Source organism: Tasmannia lanceolata, unplaced genomic scaffold, assembly GCF_043159265.1.
Source record: "Tasmannia lanceolata isolate RefF3 unplaced genomic scaffold, GAP_Taslan_0.1 ptg000007l, whole genome shotgun sequence".
Classification (NCBI taxonomy): Eukaryota; Viridiplantae; Streptophyta; class Magnoliopsida; order Canellales; family Winteraceae; genus Tasmannia; species Tasmannia lanceolata.
In genome coordinates, this window is record NW_027518684.1 from 13,617,563 (window position 1) to 13,636,144 (window position 18,582).

At 39.3% G+C, this 18,582-nt stretch overlaps 1 protein-coding gene and 1 non-coding gene across 8 annotated transcripts; both read right to left on the reverse strand.

The window, feature by feature from the left end:
- Positions 1 to 865: 865 nt before the first annotated feature.
- TRNAR-UCU (transfer RNA arginine (anticodon UCU)) lies at positions 866 to 938 on the reverse strand. The gene has a single exon. It is a non-coding gene; the product is annotated as a tRNA-Arg (tRNA).
- A 1,735-nt stretch (positions 939 to 2,673) lies between these two features.
- On the reverse strand, positions 2,674 to 13,164 carry LOC143881013 (ASI1-immunoprecipitated protein 1-like). 7 transcript variants are annotated; one of them, XM_077384000.1, is made up of 4 exons: positions 12,878 to 12,987; positions 12,503 to 12,563; positions 3,576 to 4,043; positions 2,674 to 3,003 (listed from the first exon to the last, which is right to left on the reverse strand). In XM_077384000.1, the coding sequence occupies exons 3-4, from the start codon at positions 4,020 to 4,022 to the stop codon at positions 2,851 to 2,853; spliced, it is 600 nt and encodes a 199-aa protein (XP_077240115.1). In that variant the 5' UTR covers positions 4,023 to 4,043; positions 12,503 to 12,563; positions 12,878 to 12,987; the 3' UTR covers positions 2,674 to 2,850. The 7 variants fall into 7 exon arrangements, with proteins under 7 accessions (XP_077240115.1, XP_077240112.1, XP_077240114.1 ...); XM_077383997.1 differs by lacking the exon at positions 12,878 to 12,987 and adding an exon at positions 12,735 to 12,819 and having other exon boundaries at positions 3,576 to 4,040; XM_077383999.1 differs by lacking the exon at positions 12,878 to 12,987 and adding an exon at positions 12,735 to 12,796.
- Positions 13,165 to 18,582: the final 5,418 nt, after the last annotated feature.

Below are 18,582 nucleotides of genomic sequence, written 5' to 3' on the forward strand. Positions count from 1 at the left end.
AGAGAAGATGAGAGAGCACCGCTTTAGATGGTTTGGGCATATCCAACGTAGGCCTTTGGATGCTCCAGTGAGAAGAAGTGACTCATGCCAAGTCAATGGAGTAAAAAAGAAGGAAGGGCAGACCAAAAGCAACTTGGGTAGAAACAGTGAGGAAAGACTTGAGGGCTAGGAACATAACATAGAACATGACCTTGGATATGAGAGAATGGAAAAAAATAATCCATGTAGACGAACCCAACTAGTGTTAAGATTAGACTCAGTAAATTTGAGCTGGGTAGATCCTTTCACTTTCTTCATGAAAATTTTCTAAAGGATTCATTAGCCGACTCCAACTAGTTTGGGATCAAATTTTCTAAAGGATTCATTAGCCGACCCCAACTAGTTTGGGATAAGGCTTAGTTGAGTTGAGTTGAGTTAGATCAACGGCCTAGAATCCTCCATTGAGGGTGGAATCAAGGGCAATAGGTCATATAAAATGAATTATCTATTATCTGATTGGTTGGATCCCAACATGTGGGTGCATTTTAAGGCTAATATTGTCCAAATATAGGTCACCCAATGAAGGGTCGAGTTCATGCCGATATGACTTAGGCGGGGCCAAATGTCGCACCACTCCCTCGGAAGTCGGGACCGGAAAAAGGACGAAAAACGAAAAAGAATGAACTCTCTGTCGAATTTTGTTAAGGGCGATGAATTTTTCGCCCCCAATGTAGGATTATGCCCCCCCCCTATTGACGTGATTTGATGTCAAAAAGCGTTAAACTTAAAGTCTGCCCACAATTCACGTTAAAGGGGGGTGCACAGCATAATCCTACAGGGGGGCGAAAAAATCATCTCTAATAGTAAAATGAAAAATCAAAACGCACACGCCCGGTGGGACTCGAACCCACAATCGCCTGATTAGAAGTCAGACGCCTTATCCATTAGGCCACGGGCGCTCTTCTGTTTTATCGGCTATTTTTCAGATACAAAATCTATAACAGAATCGGTTAAAAATCATAATCCACAGTCATGGCCATTGATTTAATCACCAGTCTGCCCATAAGGCACTTTAACTTTAACCCATCGAAATATCTTTCTACCGAGGGTACTATACCAATTTAATAAAAACATAAGGTTTCTTAGGATGCCATTAATGGTCCAACATATTTTTTGGACAAGAGATAGAGCTCTTTCAGAGTGTTATTCAATGGACATTTTTGTCATTAAAAAGTTCAGTATCTAATATATGCTAACATAAGCACTATGGACATTTTTTTACTACTTTTCTCAAGACTAGAGATGTTGTAGTGCATTCTAAATGGTTTTTTTAATTTTATCTCAGGCCATGTTTGGCAACCATGAATTTGTTTTCCATGGAATATTTGTTATCAAAGTGGTGAGAGAGGGCTAGGAAGGGTCGGAGATGAAGCGATTTGAGATCCTATGGCCAAGGACAGGGTAAGAAAGTGGTTAAGAAGTAGGGAAAAATAAATTGTAATTTGATTATAGTTTTTAGTTTCCTTGTTTTTCAGCCTTTTCTCACTATCTCTTCACTCGTGCCTTCTCTAGTCTCTCCTCCCACCCTCTCCCTTGACCTCTCTCACCACTTCATAACTAGGATTCCATGAAAAAAAATTCATGGCAGCCAAACATGGCCTCACATGAAAAAAGTTCCATTTATGATGACACAAAGGAAATACAGTGAATTCATAAAACTTAATCTTTCAAACCATGAACAAAGAACTTGATGCTGGTGAAGCTTCCAAGAACGTGTCACTTCTTTAACTTTTATCTTTGTCATCTTATATTTATCCTACTTTTTAGGCATCAAATCGTGTTCATTTGGCTTGATTTTGGTATCCCCTTAGAAAGGTTTTTCAATTACATATTTAACAGGCTCAAGATCAGGTAATTTGGAAATGATTCGAAAAAGTTACGAATGATACAGCACTGCAAGGGTTGATATGCACACCATCTAGTATCCATCGTTTACGGCTGGGACTATTGGGGTATCTAATCCCATTTGCTCTCCTAACTTTCGTCTCTCAGTGCTTTCTCCGTTGGTGTTCTTTCCGATCTCTACACATTTCACCACTCCACCGAAAATTCCCAGTGCCCCTATGACGAAATTATCAAGGGTGCACTCTACCACTAAGTTAATAGCCTTGGAGTAACAGTCAAGAAGATCTTCTGAAAATTGAACATTTGCAAATAGAAGATGTAAAACGAATACATCTACCATGGAATTTCTATTTTAAGATCATTCTAGTCATGTTTCTAACTTTTAACGGTATTGCTTTAGATGGAAGATTGAGATTAATTGTTCAGGTAATTTAGCATTTAAGGCTCCTTATCTTTTGGGCTTTGAGTTTTGGCTATCTATATAATGTAAAAATACGAGGAAAGAAAGATTAAGATTTGAATAAGTAAATTTTTGGGACATCATTTGTGAAGAAGAGACCCTTGGCTCTTTCATGCGGTTGATGGAGCTTGGCTCCTTCATGTGCCATATCAGAGGTTTTTCTCCAAATACTGTATGGGTTTTGAAACCCCAATGAGATGATTTAGTCGTTTCTTGCTCCATTAGTTGGCAACGGAGCATCCGGGTGCTTCCCTGTATCAGAACTTCTCCAAAAAGATACACAGAAACTGTGTTTGATGCAAATGAAGAAACCAGCAGCACGTCAAAAAATTTCAAAATCTGAAGCTCTCTGATATCATCTTAACACATACGGGATTTTTCTATATGAACTTCCTCGGCCCATTTGAAAAACAAAAGCATGGGATCCCATTGGTAGCTCGTGGTGAGCTTGTATCTAACACGTGTCTTTCAGTTAATGATCGGAGGAGATGAGGCTAGAAAAGCCTTCAGTCATCTGTGAGATTGACTTTATAATGGCGTGCCAACCTATTAACACTTCCATCAGCCACGACGCTCTCTATCATGTCCAACTTCTTGTACTCAGCTTTAAGTGTTTCTCCTTGCTGCTTTGCAAGTTTTTCCTCCTCATCCATTTGAAGCTGCAACCACAGAAACAAGTTACTTCACTTATGCTCTCCTTTCGACATAAAATGGACGTAAAACAAATTTGACACCCAATTTTCCACGCTTATTGGAGGTGTCTAGAGGAATGAGCTTGGGGGGGGGGGGGGGGGGGGGGGGGGGTGTTTGATTTGGGCTTTTGCGAGATCCCGCTGGAGTGGTGGATGCCTCTGAGGCCGGGGTGAGAGCTATTCACCATGGTTTTAAGTTGTTGGATCAAGGTCTTACGGATAAAGTGGTAGTCGAAGGTGACTCTCTAAATGCCATCCAATGGCTCAATGGCTCCCATCCCCATCCTTGGATATTCGATCGAGTCTTTGATGTAATGCAAGACTGGGTGGGAACATCATCTATCACCTATCAGCATATCCGTTGCTTTGCTAATGGGGTCGCTGATGGCCTTGCTCGTGGAGTGTCCAAGGAAGCTTTGGCGCTTTGCGATTCTCTTCCCCCTTTATCTTTTTTCGTAGACTACGAGGGACACATATATTCAATTCCACAAAGTAATAGGAAGAAGAAATTAAAAAAAAAAAGACGAAATTTAGATTACCTTGAGTAGCAATGAGGCTTCTGCAGCATGTTTCCTGGTAAGATACTTCAATTTATTAGCAACCTTAAACTCTGGGTCCTCGGGCTCTACCCAACGGCAATGTATTTTTCCACCAGGTCGTGGAGGGTGATCAGCGAACATCTCCATTTTAGCGGGCCGTGCTCTCACGGGTCTGGGCATCCCAGACACCATGAAAGGGTACTTTAACGTATCTGCAACCATAGATTCTGCCTGGTTTGAAGTTTCCATCTCCACCAAGGCGCATTGCGAGTTATCCCTTGATTCTACATATTTGGGAATGAACTGAACATTGGTAACATTTCCAAACTGCCCAAGAGCTGTTTTCAGGATGGCTACTGTAACCTGTGGTGAAAGGTTATCAAGGTAAACTGTCCTCCTCATCTTCTCTGCAAATTCAGCATATTCCTTCAGTGCAGGGGTCCCCATCAAAATTACTAGTTTCTCCTGCTACAAAGGTAGGGTATGGGGTCAGTTATCTAGTTGAGTTGTCCATAGTGCAAAAATTAGATAAAATGTGAAATCTGACTAAATCCGATAGTGTCAAGAATGGAGGAGATGAAAAAAATGACAAATGAATTCTAATATGTTTGGTCCTCTAATGAAACATCAAGTTAGCGGATGAACAAAATGACAAATGAATTCTAATATGTTTGGTCCTCTCATGGAACGTCAAGTTAGTAGGGATGTGTAGTTAAATTATGTGCACTAACACCCTTTTAAATCAACTCCTTAATCAGTTAATGTTTAAAGATATCTTCGATTAGACAAACACATACTGTAAACATGGCTCTGTTCCCAGACTTGGAATATAGATTTGGAGGTGGTAGTTCGCCTTTTTTGGTTTCCCAGGAGTGGACACTCCAGGAAGATATAATAGTCAAGTGTGGATCATCAGGTCATGGGGCCTCCTATCCAGTTCACATCTCTCTCTCTCTCTCTCTCTCTCTCTCTCTCTCTCTCTCTCTCTCTCTTGAGAATTAACAAAATTTTATTAACCGTAAGCCAAAGATACAGATCGAGTAAGAATGGACGTGTTAAACATCATATAGTCATGTGCGACAACAATGTCACCGGGCTTTGATCTTGTTAAATGATTATGAATGTTTTCTTGTAATAGCGATAGGGCTGAAAATGAATCCGTAGTTCAGAATTTCTGAAGTAATATGAAGGGCTATCTGTGGAAATATTATTCTTCCACTCAAAGTTAAAATGTCCTCAACTTGAAACAGATTTTTCCCACCCAAGTAGCAGAACCTATCACTGAAATCTCTGAGATACTCTTACCTTTTACTATGGACTCGTAGTTTGGCAGCAATAACAGTCCAATCAATGTTATACTTCAGAAAGTTTAACAATCAATGTTTAACCATTGAGAGTCCTAAATGGAATATTCAATGACTGAGCTCTTGAAGGAAAAAGGCCAAAAAGTTGCAAGACAATTTCACAGCCTCCTGAAACAAATGCACACTAGCAGAATTTGGCTCTTTTAACAGAAGTTTAGCACAGGTGCCTTCTTGATGTAAACCATGAACATAAGGAATCTGTTTTTGGTAGCTCTAAAACACAGAGACATGAATCCAATTGAGAAACTTTAAAGACATGATAAAGGGCACTGATTCCTACAATTCCTCACAATTTCTGTCACTTTTGGACTTCAATTTCTTTGCTAATTGTGCTAATTAAAATCTGTTGGAGCTCCCTGTAACACCGAATGCCACAGCTAATGAAAAGAATGCTATAGCCTGATTTACAATATTCCAACATTAGTAAATGACTTGGTTGTAATTAGAGGAATCTCTGAACAAATTGAAATCACCACCAATATGAGAACAATGTAAAGCAATTGAAGACGTCTCACCGTCCATAAATGTTATAAAATCACCCCACTCCAAGACGGATTGTGCTTAATCATTTTCTAAATTTTGCAAGTAGAATTCAATGCTAAATAGGAAAATAAAAACGTTTGGAACTTAAAAAAAAAAAAAAAAAAAACCTGGAATTAAATTCCCACACTTCAGCTCCAATTCAAACGATGCTGAAGGATATCCAATAATGCTTGCGGTTTCAACCAAGTTATATATTTCAATCCAATCAATTGTAAATCTTGAAATTTCACTCAAGATATGGAGAAGCTTACCTTAAACCAGGTTTCATCAATGAAGAGAAGTAGAAATTCACAAGATTCAACAAGCAATCGTGGTAGTGAACTCATGGACAACAAGATGCTTCACTCACCACAGATTCAGGCCCAAAAGTAACAGGGAATGAACTTTTCTGTGATGAATTTTGCAAATGAATCAAATGATCTGAGCAAGGGGATGCCCAACAAACTCTCAATAATCGTATCCTCACACACAAGGAGATGACGAACAACCAGGGGAGAAAAGCTTGCAGATTCAAGCTCCAAATCTTCACTTGTTAGGGATAAATTCCACTAGCAGAAGCTTCTCCAAGTAGAAGAAACTTTTCTTACAAAAATCCTTTCCCAAAATTTCCAAACGAGAATGCCAAAAACTGAAAACTACAAAATGGGAGGGAAGGCTTTATGTAGCCCCCCATTACAATCAAATTTCAAAGAGCAAATGAAAACAAAAAAAGACAAGAATACCCCAAGTGTTGCGCATGAGCACTTATTTCAACTTGTAATGAGAAATTAACAAGTAAAATGATGGAACTTCAAAGCAAGTCTTCTCTCAACCCTTGGATTAGCCATAGGTTGGCCCCACCAACTTGCACTTGCAAAGAGGAGATGCTATGAACACTTGCATCAACATAGGACTAGATCTCATTGGCTAACTTGTAGTGAATGAAAATGTGATTAACTGAATCACCTGCCTTTAGACCAAAGGCACAATGATCGATGATGATTCTCCTCCGCTTCTGAAGGAGGTCTACTGTTAAGATCTTGTTTAGGCGCGTCGTCTAGGCGAAGGTGCAGACTATTGGAGGTGCTGGAATATCCCAGATTCTGCGAGCCGAAGAAGGGTCTTACTGTGGCGAGAGATGATGATAGAACAAGTGAATGGAGAATTCCCCAATATGATTCCAGATCCTCTCTCTCTTGTCAATCCCCGACCACCTAATGTACTTCACTTCTAAAGCACTAAGCAGTTGAACCACTCTGTCAAGTTCCACTCTGCCAAAGTTCTCTGTCAAAGAAGGCTTTACGAAATGGAAGAACCCAACTAATCAAGTCTCCCCCTTACAATACAGTAGCTAATTGTCCCATCCGGGTCCACAACAACTGCGAAGAGATATGGGTATTTGAGATTCAATGGACGATCTCCACACCACATGCATGGTTTAAATTTCGGTGGAAGCATTTCGTTTCGGCCTAAATATTTCAATTTCGGCTGCTACCGAAATGAAATCCACTTGGATTTGGAAAAATTACAAGATTTTGCCCGAAATTTTGAGATTTCATTGATGTTTCAGTCGAAATATGCGAAACATGGAAGTTTTTAGATAAAAAAACAAAGAAATTTCGACAGAAACCCTGACAGAAGTCAAGTCCACTTGTAGAAAAGAGATAAGCATACCGAAATGTTTCAGTGATTTTATAAAATTTCGGCCGACATTTCGAACCGAAACCAAAATGTTTCGGTTCGCTGATGACCGAAACCGAAATATAAAACCTTGACCACAGGCAAGGAAGCACAGGTACTCTCCGGAGACCCACGGACCCGTATCGGGTGCGGGTGCACCTAGGTACTCCCTACGTGCGTACCGGGTACGCACCCAAACAGCAAAAAATTCAAAACTGTTTGGTGCTCACACTTGGGCTCAAAATTACATTTAGGCCCTGTTCATTTGAGATTGTGGCAACCGACTGAGAGCCCAAAACTGATTATTGGAATCAAAATTATGTTTAACTTTGAGTCCAATAATCTGTTTGGGGCTCACATATGGGCTCAAAATTACATTTAGGCCCTGTTCATTTGAGATTGTGACACTGACAACCGATTGAGAGCCCAAAACTGATTATTGGAGTCGAAATTATGTTTAATTTTGAGTCCAATAATCTGTTTGGGGCTCACATTCGGTTGGGAGTTGGGACAATCCCAAACAAACAGGGCCTTTAATTTTTAAATTTTTTATATATATAATAAATTATAAAAATATATTATATTTAGCATACCCCCAACGCACCCGTATCCTATTTTTTTAGAAATCACGTATCCACGTACCCATATGGTGTCGTACGCGCACCCCGTACCCATATCCATGCTTCATAGACCTCAAGTCCTTCCAAAACTTGACTCGATTACATTTGCAAACTCTAAACTTAGTTCTCTTATAGAAGCCAGAAAGACCTTTCATAATATCTCTCCAAATTGTTTTCTCTGACATCCTATAAAGATTCATCAGTTACCAATCTCCAAAGCATGCTCCATACTTGGGCTGCAACAGGGTCGGGTTTTTCAAAACCGTAGCCCAACCCTAGATCCCATTATCTCGGCCCTGACCCTGAGTCAGGGCCGGAAAACCTCAACCCATTACCCGCCCTACAGGGTATTGTGCTGGCCCTGGCCCGCCTTGATTGGCCCTGCTTGGGCAGGGCCGGGCCGAGCCGGCCCTAATTGACCTTAGTGCAAATACTTGTTAAGAGTGCCAAAAATAAAGCAACCACTTATCATATGGAACAAAATGATCAATAAACAGAGAAAGGGAACAAAATAAGACAATATGAATTCAACAACATGACGGGCAACAGAGACAATTAATAATAATAATCTAAAGAAACATCAATCCAAGATAATAGAAAACATTAGCAAAAGAAACATGCACAGATGGTTCAATTCTATAATAGAAAACTCAGGATCGGTTCGGGTCAGGGTACCCGAGGCATTAACCCAAAACCCGCCCGACCTGAGTCAGGGTCTAAAAAAATGAACCCTGACCCGCCATCAGGGTTAGAAAATCCAGCCCTGACCCTGTTCGGGCTCTGGCCGGGTCAGGGCTGACAGGGCCAAACTTGCACCCCTACTCCATACTTTAGCTCAACAACTTTCCTCCAAAGCATATCTCTTTCCTCCCCGAATCGCCAAAGCCATTTGCCCAAGAAGGCGTTGTTCAAAGGTTCGATCCATCTGCGATCCATCTGATTCTCACTAATCCTTTTTTGGGTCAGGATACCTCCTTCCGGTTAAGGATATGGAATTTCCTTTTGCTCGTCGGAGTCATCCCCTAGTCCCATAGAAAATTACTTTGTAATTGTTCGATTCGTAGTGCCACGCTAGCTAGGCATCTGAAAAGGGACAAATAATAGATGAGAATATTAGCTTGGACAACTTCAATGAGAGTTATCCTTCCAAATACATTTTTTCCCTTCCAAGTTATCAAACCTTTTTCAATCTTTTAGATAACAATATCCTTTTTACCCCAGAGGGCTCGATTAGGATTGCTTCCGCATAAAGGAAGACCTAGATACTTATTGGGAAGACTTCCAGTACTATATTCAAGGACTCTGGCAAAACAAATGGCTCCCTCCTCATTCATATGAATGCCCATAAGAGTGGACTTCCAGAAGCTGGGTCTTTGGCCAATTATCAATTCATAACATCGGATCACTGCCTTTATATTTTTTACTTCGGACTCCTTAGCAATGTTAAATACCAGGGAATCATCAGAACACCATAAGTGAGATATCTCCAGCTTCTGATCTCCCACTCTAAGACCCTCAATGAGGCCGCATCTCCTAGCTTTTGCAATCATCTTGCTTAGAGCCTCAACCACGAAGAGGTAGGGGGACAACGGGTCGCCTCGGCATAGAGCACGAGAAGTTTTGAAGAAAGCAAAGGGAGAGTAGTTGATTAAGAAAGAGCACTAGGTAGATGATACACATCTGTGCACCCAATCTCTCCATCTTGAGTCAAATCCCATTAGCTTCATAAAGTCTAAAGAGCCTCATTCAACTCTGTTGTAGGCCTTCTCCATATTTAATTTCCAAATCACGCATTTTCTATGACCGCGAGAGCATAGCTCTAGTACTTCATTCGCAACAACACATGGTTTAGGATTTGTCTAACTATAATAAAGCCACTTTGACTTTACGAGAGGATCTTACCTAGAACAAGCTTAAGCTTGTATGCAGAGAACTTTCACCAATAGCTTATAAGTGCACCCTACCAAATTAATAGGGTGAAAATACAGAAGATGATCCGCCCCTTCCTAGGCTTTCTCACAATGAAGGTGGCTCTTATGGTCTCCCACTCTAAGACCCTCAATGCGACCGCATCTCCTAGCCTTAATAATCATCATGCTCAGAGCCTCAACCACTACTGTGAAGAGGAAGGGGGGCAACAGGTTGCCTTGGCGTAGACCACGAGAACTTTTGAAGAAACCAAAGGGACAACCATTGATTAAGATAGAGCCCGTTGATTACGACAGAGCACCAGGTAGATGATACGAATCTGCTCATTCAATCTCTCAATCTTGAGTCGAATCTCATTCGACCCATAAAGTCTAAGTAGTCTCATTCAACTCTATTGTAGGCCTTCTCCATATCTAATTCCCAAACCACGCATTTTTTATGCCTGCAAGAACAGAGCTCTATCACTTCATTCGCAACCAAAGCACCGTTCAGGATTTGTCTGCCTCTAAAAAAGGCAATTTGACTCTACGGGATGATCTTACCTAGAACAAGCATAAGCTTGTCTGCGAGAACTTTTGCCAGTAGCATAGAGGTGCACCCAACCAAATTAATAGGACGAAAATACTAAAGATGATCTGCCCCTTCCTTCCTAGGGATTACAATGAAGGTGGCTCGCATACTTTTGTCCAAAGAAATACCCCTATGAAATTCCTCAAACAGCTTCATAAGATCCTCCCTCATTGCCTCCCAACATTCTTAGAAGAAAGCCAAGCAGAATCCATCCAACCCAGAAGCACAATCCCTTTTTAAAGCGAACAAGCCATTCTTCTTAACCTCTTCCGTCCTGAAATCCACTTCCAGAAAGCTGGCATCCATCTGGTCAATTTGCTAGAACTCTATCCCCTCTGGTTTGGGAAAGGAGATCCCCTCCAAAGAGTAAAGCGCTAGGTAGTGACTCACTATTTCCTTGGATATTTCTTGTTCTTGCAACACCCTCCATTAACCCATAATGAGTTAAATCTATTTCTTCTTCTTCTTACACTAGCTATCTCGTGAAAATCCCTTGTATTTCTGTCCCTCCTTAAGCCAGATGACTCTGAAAGTCTGCTTCCAGAAAAGTCCTGGTTGAAGAACCAATCTGTTGTATTCTTCTTTTGCTTTATCCCTAGCACTTTCCTCCTCAGACAAGGAAGAAGGATCTTCCTTTCTGTCCAGCTCATTCATATAATGTGTAGCTCTTCTTTCTTCCTAAGGTTGCTGCTCTTCTCTTCCTGGAACCATTTCCGGAGGTCACTTTAATGGCTCTCAGCTTTTGACCAATTCTTACATCTGTTGGGCCATTTGCCCAAGCGCTCTTCTAACAGCCACGGAGAGTTTCATGGATCTTACGCTCCTACAACCAAGCTAGCTCGATTCGAAATGGAGTTGTGCCCCACAAACTCATCCTAGGGTCCAATAAAATGGGGCAATGAGCCAATGATCCGAAATGGGCTAAGCCAGAGCACACTGGCACAAGTTGGGGTGGAGGTCCAACCAACCTGGGCTAACTAGGAAGCAAACCAATCGGCTTCAGCTCCGATTTCTAGACCACATAAATTGAACCCTCAATAGAGGGAGATCCACTAAGGCTGATCTGCCAATAAATTCAGAGAATTCTTTAATCCTTGTGGATATTCCAGTATAGCCAACCCTTTTTTAATGGTATAAATTTTATTAAAGAGAGCAAAAAAAGAGGGAGTACAGCGACGAGAAGGTCAAAACAGAACATGAACAATAAAGAAAAAGCTACAACATAGACCACAGGGATAAAGCCTAGATTCCTCAAATGGCCGATCTAGATTCCAGCCTTCATTGTCTCTTGAAGGCAGAATACTTAAGGTTTATTGCTCCGGATAAGCTCTTTGATGTGGGAAAGTATTTCTAGGGTTCCCAAACCCCTTATGTTCCAGCATAAGTTCTTTATTTAATGACTTCAAGATGTAGGTTTCCCCATCAACTTCTTTGCCCTCCCAATCTTTTTCAGCTCAATCCTATGCGCTTTTTTCAGTTCGAGCCTTCATAATTAATTGAAGATTAGAGCCACACTAGTTCCTTGCAGGCTCTTCTAGACGATTCAAATCTGACAGGCTCAGTCAGGTCTCACGTTTGATGATCTCTGATTTCCTCATTGCAAAACAGTCCATACATACCCTCAAAAATTTCTATCCAATTAGTTTGAAGTGTTGCACTTGAGAAATTAAATAAATAGGATTCATGGATATGTAATATACTTTTGTAAGATTTCAAAATTAATATTTTATATAGTAATAGATTATGACTCACTATACAAAAACAAACAAATTATACAGATATACTGTTGTATTTCCAATATTAAATATTTTGATTGAAAAAAGCAGAATCCAATGGTAAGTACTGATTTATAAAATCCACAATTCAAGGGAAAATGCTGAAAATGAAATCAAGAAGTGTTAAGAGTCTGAGATGTGTGGATATGGGTACTTTCTCTAGTTACAAGAATATGTGTACATTAGATGCTAAGGTACTAGCAAATTATATAAAGAATGAGATGTACATATTGTTTCAGCCATGTGGTTAAGGGCATAGAAGATGAACAAGTAATAAACTGAACAGAGTTTCATAGGGCTTATAAGATGGATTTTTCTGGGTTTTTTCTGAAATAAAGGAACAAAAACTGGTAGCATTGAAAAAGAAAAAAAAAAAACAAAAACATGGGTTCATAATCACATGATGAAACGTACTTTCCCCATTTTACTCATTGAAAAAGAAATAGAAAAGGGGAGAAAATGCAAACCTCCACTCAATGGCACAATCGCTTGTAACCCCAAATCGTTTTCTTCTTATTCTTCTTAGTTCTGGGAGGGAATGAAGAGAGGATTTAGGGTTTAGTTTGGGTTTTTTTTTTCTCTTCTTGTTTTTTTTTTCTCTATGACCCACATTTTTCTCTCGCAAGTTTGTTTCTATATAAAAACAGTTAACAGACCAGAAATGAGAGAAAGGAAAAAGACCCAAAAAAGAACACTTACCTGAAAGAGGAAGATTGTTCCAAGGAAGGAGAGAGAGAGAGAGAGAGAGAGAGAGAGATGTATCTTTTCACGCGGGCTTCCTGTTTGTTAAATTTAACTCACAGAAACGATGAAAAAGAAAAGGCTAATAATATTGGCACTACCTTGTTTTGAAAATTGTACGAACTCATTTTGTCTTTTGGTATGTAAACAGCTGTTAAAGGTGATTGCCGTTCCCAAAAAGCTCTCAGCAGCCAATTAGAAGAGTGTAGATAAAGAAAATGGGGTTTTGCAAAAGGAGAAATTATATGGTGTGAGGGCTTACAAGTTACACTCACAACAATAAGAAGTCTCCTCTTTTGCCTTATTTGCAAAAGCAGTCTTCTCGTCCGTCTCTTATTTTGCTTTATTTCCAGAAACGAAGACTCTCTCTCTCTCTCTCTCTCTCTCTCGTTTCCAGGCTGAACGCTAGACAAGACTATTTGGATCAAGAGGTCTTCTCAATCATCCGATCATGCTGTTCTCAATGGATAAATGGATCTGACACCGTCCATGTGGCACACATTGCCACAAATCCAGTCCTCCCATCAATCTTGGTGGATTCCCCTTACAAATTGATTTGACGTGAAAACTGAATGCTTTATGACGTCAAATCACCTTATAAGGGGGCGCATGCGTAATGTGGGGGAGTGAAAATATCATCGCCAAAATATAGACTTATTTGGGAAAAGTCTCTCTCTCTCACTCTCACTCTCAAAAGCTAGGGTCTATCGCAGAAGGCATTCCGCAGGTGGATCTTTTGTGTCCATCAATGAGGTGGCTGATCTTACATGCGACAGACGCCGCGGAACGCCTCCAAAAAATGCATGTGTTTATGATAATATTTAAGAGATACAAATCCTATGCATTTTTGTGGCTAATATGTGATCCCATTCCTTCTTCCCTTTTCTTCTGTGGTTTTTAACCGTCTATTTGAAGGCCATTAATTGATGGTAAAGATAGTTCGATTGCCAACATCTTCTATCCGTGGCTGCCGGATCAACAGTCCGGATCACCCTAATTTTGTGTTGCGTACAACGCATGTGAATGGAATTGCTTACCAAATATCAATTTACTCCCAAATCTGCAACATAGTGATCCAAGGGCCCTCCTAATCTCATTGGTTTCACTATTAGGTGGGCCATAGAACAAAATTGTACCTATTAGACAATCCCAACCATCCGATTGACTGCCTAATAAATGGACGGTTAAAACAGAATACTCAAGGGTAAGTAAAGATGTTGTAATGAAAGGTCAGAATAATCCTACGTGTATTTTTTGTATTATTGATGGGCCCCACAATATAAACATCCAGAATGAGCATAAATTATAAGGGAAATGATATTTTCACCTGGTGATGGCTAAACAGCGAGGTTTAATTGCATTTGGAACACGGTACGTTCAAATTCAAAATAAATAAACACGTTAGAAATAATTTGACAAACTAGAAGACTGCTTTTGAAAATAAGGCAAAGTAGGAGACTTCTGCAAAAAATGGCTATGTTTGGTTGTCATCCTTGTTTGGAAAACCCCGAGAAAATGAAAAATTAGAAAACATAGAAAAAAATAGAAAGACAACGGTATCACTGTCAAATTGGAGAGAGAGAGAGAGAGAGAGAGAGCTCCATGGCATTTCAATTGTGGAAAAAAGCACCCTATTTTTGGTGGGTTTTTTTTTTTTTTTTTTTTGAAGCAGGGCAGCTTGGGATGGAGGTTTTAGTAGAGTAAGACAGGGATTTTGCGCATCAGCTTAGCAACAATTTTGGACTAAAAATCCGAACCAACAGGGTCTAAGCGAAGTTGCACCTTCGATTTCTTCACATATTATAAACGGGGCCTCTCTCTTGCACACGTGACCAAGACGGAACGAAAGTGTGGCTGTGCAGGACCCATTTTTTAATATCACTTCCCTTGATCTTAACAGTAAGGTTATCAAGTACCTAAACAGTGAAAACCTGACTAAAATGCCCTAGGAGTTATCAAGTCTAAAGAGGGGTTATCAAGTACCTAAACAGTGAAAACCTGACTAAAATGTCCTAGGAGAAAAGGGGTTATCAAGTAAGTAAACAGGTATTATCAAGTTCAAAAAGACTTGATAACCCCTTTCTTTTCCTTTTCGTTTGTTTCGAGAAAGAGATCGATCAATTCCGATTCTTTATTTTTCTATTGATTCTTTTCCGATCGAGATGAATGGATCCATGGATCTATGTGTGACTCAATAATCCGGTTGAGAACTTGATATCCCCAGGCAAGATTTAATAACCCTGCTCCAGTTAGAGTTGTTAAATCATATTTAGACCTGTTAACCAGTTGATAATTAGACTTGATAACCCCTAGGAGCATTTTCGTAAGGTTCTCCCGCAAATTCCGTTTTTGACACCCATTTATAATTTTTCAAAAGAGTGATTAGACAGTTTTTTTTTTTTGGCGTATTTTGGCGTCCCCCATTTGCAATTTTTCAGTTGGGAAGATTAGACAGTCTTTTTTTTTATCTCCAAGAAATGGGAGGATAATTTCCATGGATGCAAACAAATTGCTCTCCCTCAATCTATCATTCAAGACAGTGCTCAATTATTCAGGAAACGGAAGTGACAATGGGAGGTTCCAAACTCTATAGGTGAGGTTAAAATGTTGTGTAGATGGCTTGTATTCACAGTGATACAACGATACAACAATCTGATGGACTAATGTGGGTGATGCACAAACGGGTCAAACTAAAGGGTTTTGTTTAACCTTCAGATAATTTTTGTCTGCAATAAAGGGCAGTTCGACAATTTTGTTCAAGTAGCTACATTCACATATAAAATACATACTAAGGTATTATTAGGGTCACTGGAAGATTTTTCTTTGAGTTTTCGTGGCCAAGGAGAATTTTGTAATCCTAAACCAAATAGAGTGAAATTCTTCTCCCGTGGATGTTTTACCGAACCATGTAGATCTCGTATTCCTATTCCATGCGTTTGTGTTCCTTGCATTTCTTCTTGGCATTTTTTTATGTATATCGTGTTTGCTCCTTTCCGGTGTAAAGCTTTTATCACTCCTTATGTGCCAGTATTCATCTCAAATTACATCAGTATCACCCAAAGTGAGGCAATGGGTAAGAAGCCTAATGAAGCAAAAGGTAAGCCCCACATGGCTTGACCGTCAAGACTATGACATCCCATAATTCAACCTGTAGTCAATTACCTACATGGGCTCCAAGTAATTGGCCATCAAAGATTGCCTTGATCATTTAATATTAGGAAACTGATTCAAAATCTGTAAGCATGAGCTGAGCTCTTCTTTACCCATTGGAAAAGAGAACATTGGCGCCGTGTGAGAGTTGTGCCATTGCCCAGTTTTACCTAAAATTTTCTCTTCTGTAGTACTTGTATTTTCAGTACCACTAGTGGAGAATGAAGATACGAGAATATATGTAGAGATGCATCACTAAGAGCTGATAACGATGCCCGACCAGTGACTAATGTAACAAATGATGATACCTTATGCTTTAAATCACAACCAACTCCACCTGCTTTAAAGTTTACTAAGTTTTACCTCAATTTATAAGATTTCATACTGCTTTCAGTATCAGATATCAAAGGATCGTTCTAATTGTTTGAGTTGTGGCAATCTACTTCAAATTCTACTTCAATGTCACCTGTTGTCTCTACGCTTACTAAAGCTCAAGAACAGAATGGGTTGGAGTTTGTCTCAAGTTTGATTTGCCCCTGAACTGCAAGATCAAGGGGAAAAAGCAAAACAAATTGGCAGTATAAATCCTTACGAAGAAGAGGAAGAAAGTTGGGTTGACAATCGACTCAACTAATATAAAATTGCCGATTTTTCAATATTCAAAACTTAATAATGAAACTAGGGGGGTTTGCCCTTTTTTGTTCTTTCCCCCCTCCCATCTATTCGGTGAAGACCATGTCTCCTGAATCTTTAAGTTCCCTTTTCTCACCCCTCTCCACAGGCATTTTTTTCATATCTAAAAAAACCCCTTTATTCTTGCCCTACCATCACTTATCTATAATTCATCTTCTATTCTCTTTACCACTGGCATCTTCTCTTCTCTTTCCAAATACATCTTAAAATTGCAAATTGATAACTTATGCAACCACCTTGAAATGAAACTATAACGATAAAAACTATGTAATCTCGAGATGATTCCTTGTAAAAACTGGTAGGAGTGATGCCCCAAGAACTAGTGTATCCATCAACAAAGGTCAAGAGCAACTTCATGTCACAAACTTTCATGAGATTTTATCCAGTCAATCAGTACTTCTAGTTCTATCTGATTTTTCAAAGACTCAACTAAGTCGACAACTTGAGAATTTGAGTTTGAGTTATTAAACTTTGCCTAATACAATTCAGTCAGGCAGGATATCATCATCAACGACTAGTTAAACCATGAGTTCAAAATATTTTCTATATTTTCAACTCAACTAAATGATTCATTATCTCAATGATAAAATGCTATAACATTTAACCTTAAACAATAATATTTCTTTATTGCATCATCAACATCATAAATGTCCATTTTAAAAAAAAATCATCATAAATGTTTACTATTTTAGTGATAGGTTCTATAGGAACTGGACGATCCTATTTGGTCAAATCCCTAGCGACAAACTCCTATGTTCCTTTCATTACGGTATTTTCGAACAAGTTCCTGGATGACAAGCCTAAAGGTTATCTTATTGATGATATTGATATTGATGATAGTGACGATATCAATATTGATGATAGTGACGATATTGATGATGACCTTGATACGGAGCTGCTAACTATGACGAATGTGCTAACTATGTATATGACGCCGAAAATAGACCGATTTGATATCACCCCTCAATTAGAATTAGCAAAAGCAATGTCCCCTTGCATAATATGGATTCCAAACATTCATGATCTATATGTGAATGAGTCGAATTACTTATCCCTCGGTCTATTAGTGAACTATCTCTCCAGATAACTGCCAGACATTTCTTCTCCACAATAAGAATACATAACCTGCCCCTTACCTACTCTAGTTACCCTGAAACCCAATTTCATGCATCACCTATTTGTCTAGTTATCTCCAATTTCAAGTAGTATCTAACGAGAAAGAAAGGAGAAAAGGCATAACTTGGATTTGGAAAACTCTACCCAATAAATTGGATCTTGCACACAAAGTCACGGGGTACCTCAGTCAGAAACCTTTAACAAATGGGCATTACGTCCCCTTTAAACCTTTTCCACATGGCTTAAAAGGCATATGAGGAAAATGGAGAAGGACAAGTATCGAATTTGAGCAATTGGAAATACATCTTATTTTGAAATGGAAACTACATTTATAGATTTGAGGGCTTTAATGAGGGGGAAAAAGTGCTTAGAGCGAGGTCATGCATGTGAACAAAAAACTTTAAAGACACAAAAGAGTTGAACAAAACCAGGAAAAGAGCTTTCTCGTTCTGCTTGAACATTTGGAAATAAATCCCAAAAGCTTGATCAAGTGGGAAAAAAAAACTGACCGACATACACAGATCTGGACAGATCTGATATAAATAAAAACAACAAGAGAAATATGAAAAGAAAACAAGGATGGGGCAAAACATCTCTACAATCAGTCCCTTTATTTAATTAGATTTAGATCCCAAGCCCTAAAAATAATCTCAACCCTTTATTCAATTCTAATCCAATCCCAACAAATAGAATAAATACTATTTAATTAAAAGTTCACTTAAGTGATATGGCCCACACATTTATAACTTAAGTGATTTAAGTTAAAAAGTATAAGGATGGCCTCCACCTGTAAAGGAACAAGAAAACAAAATGAAGCCCCCACACCTACATTAAATCTCACAGACAC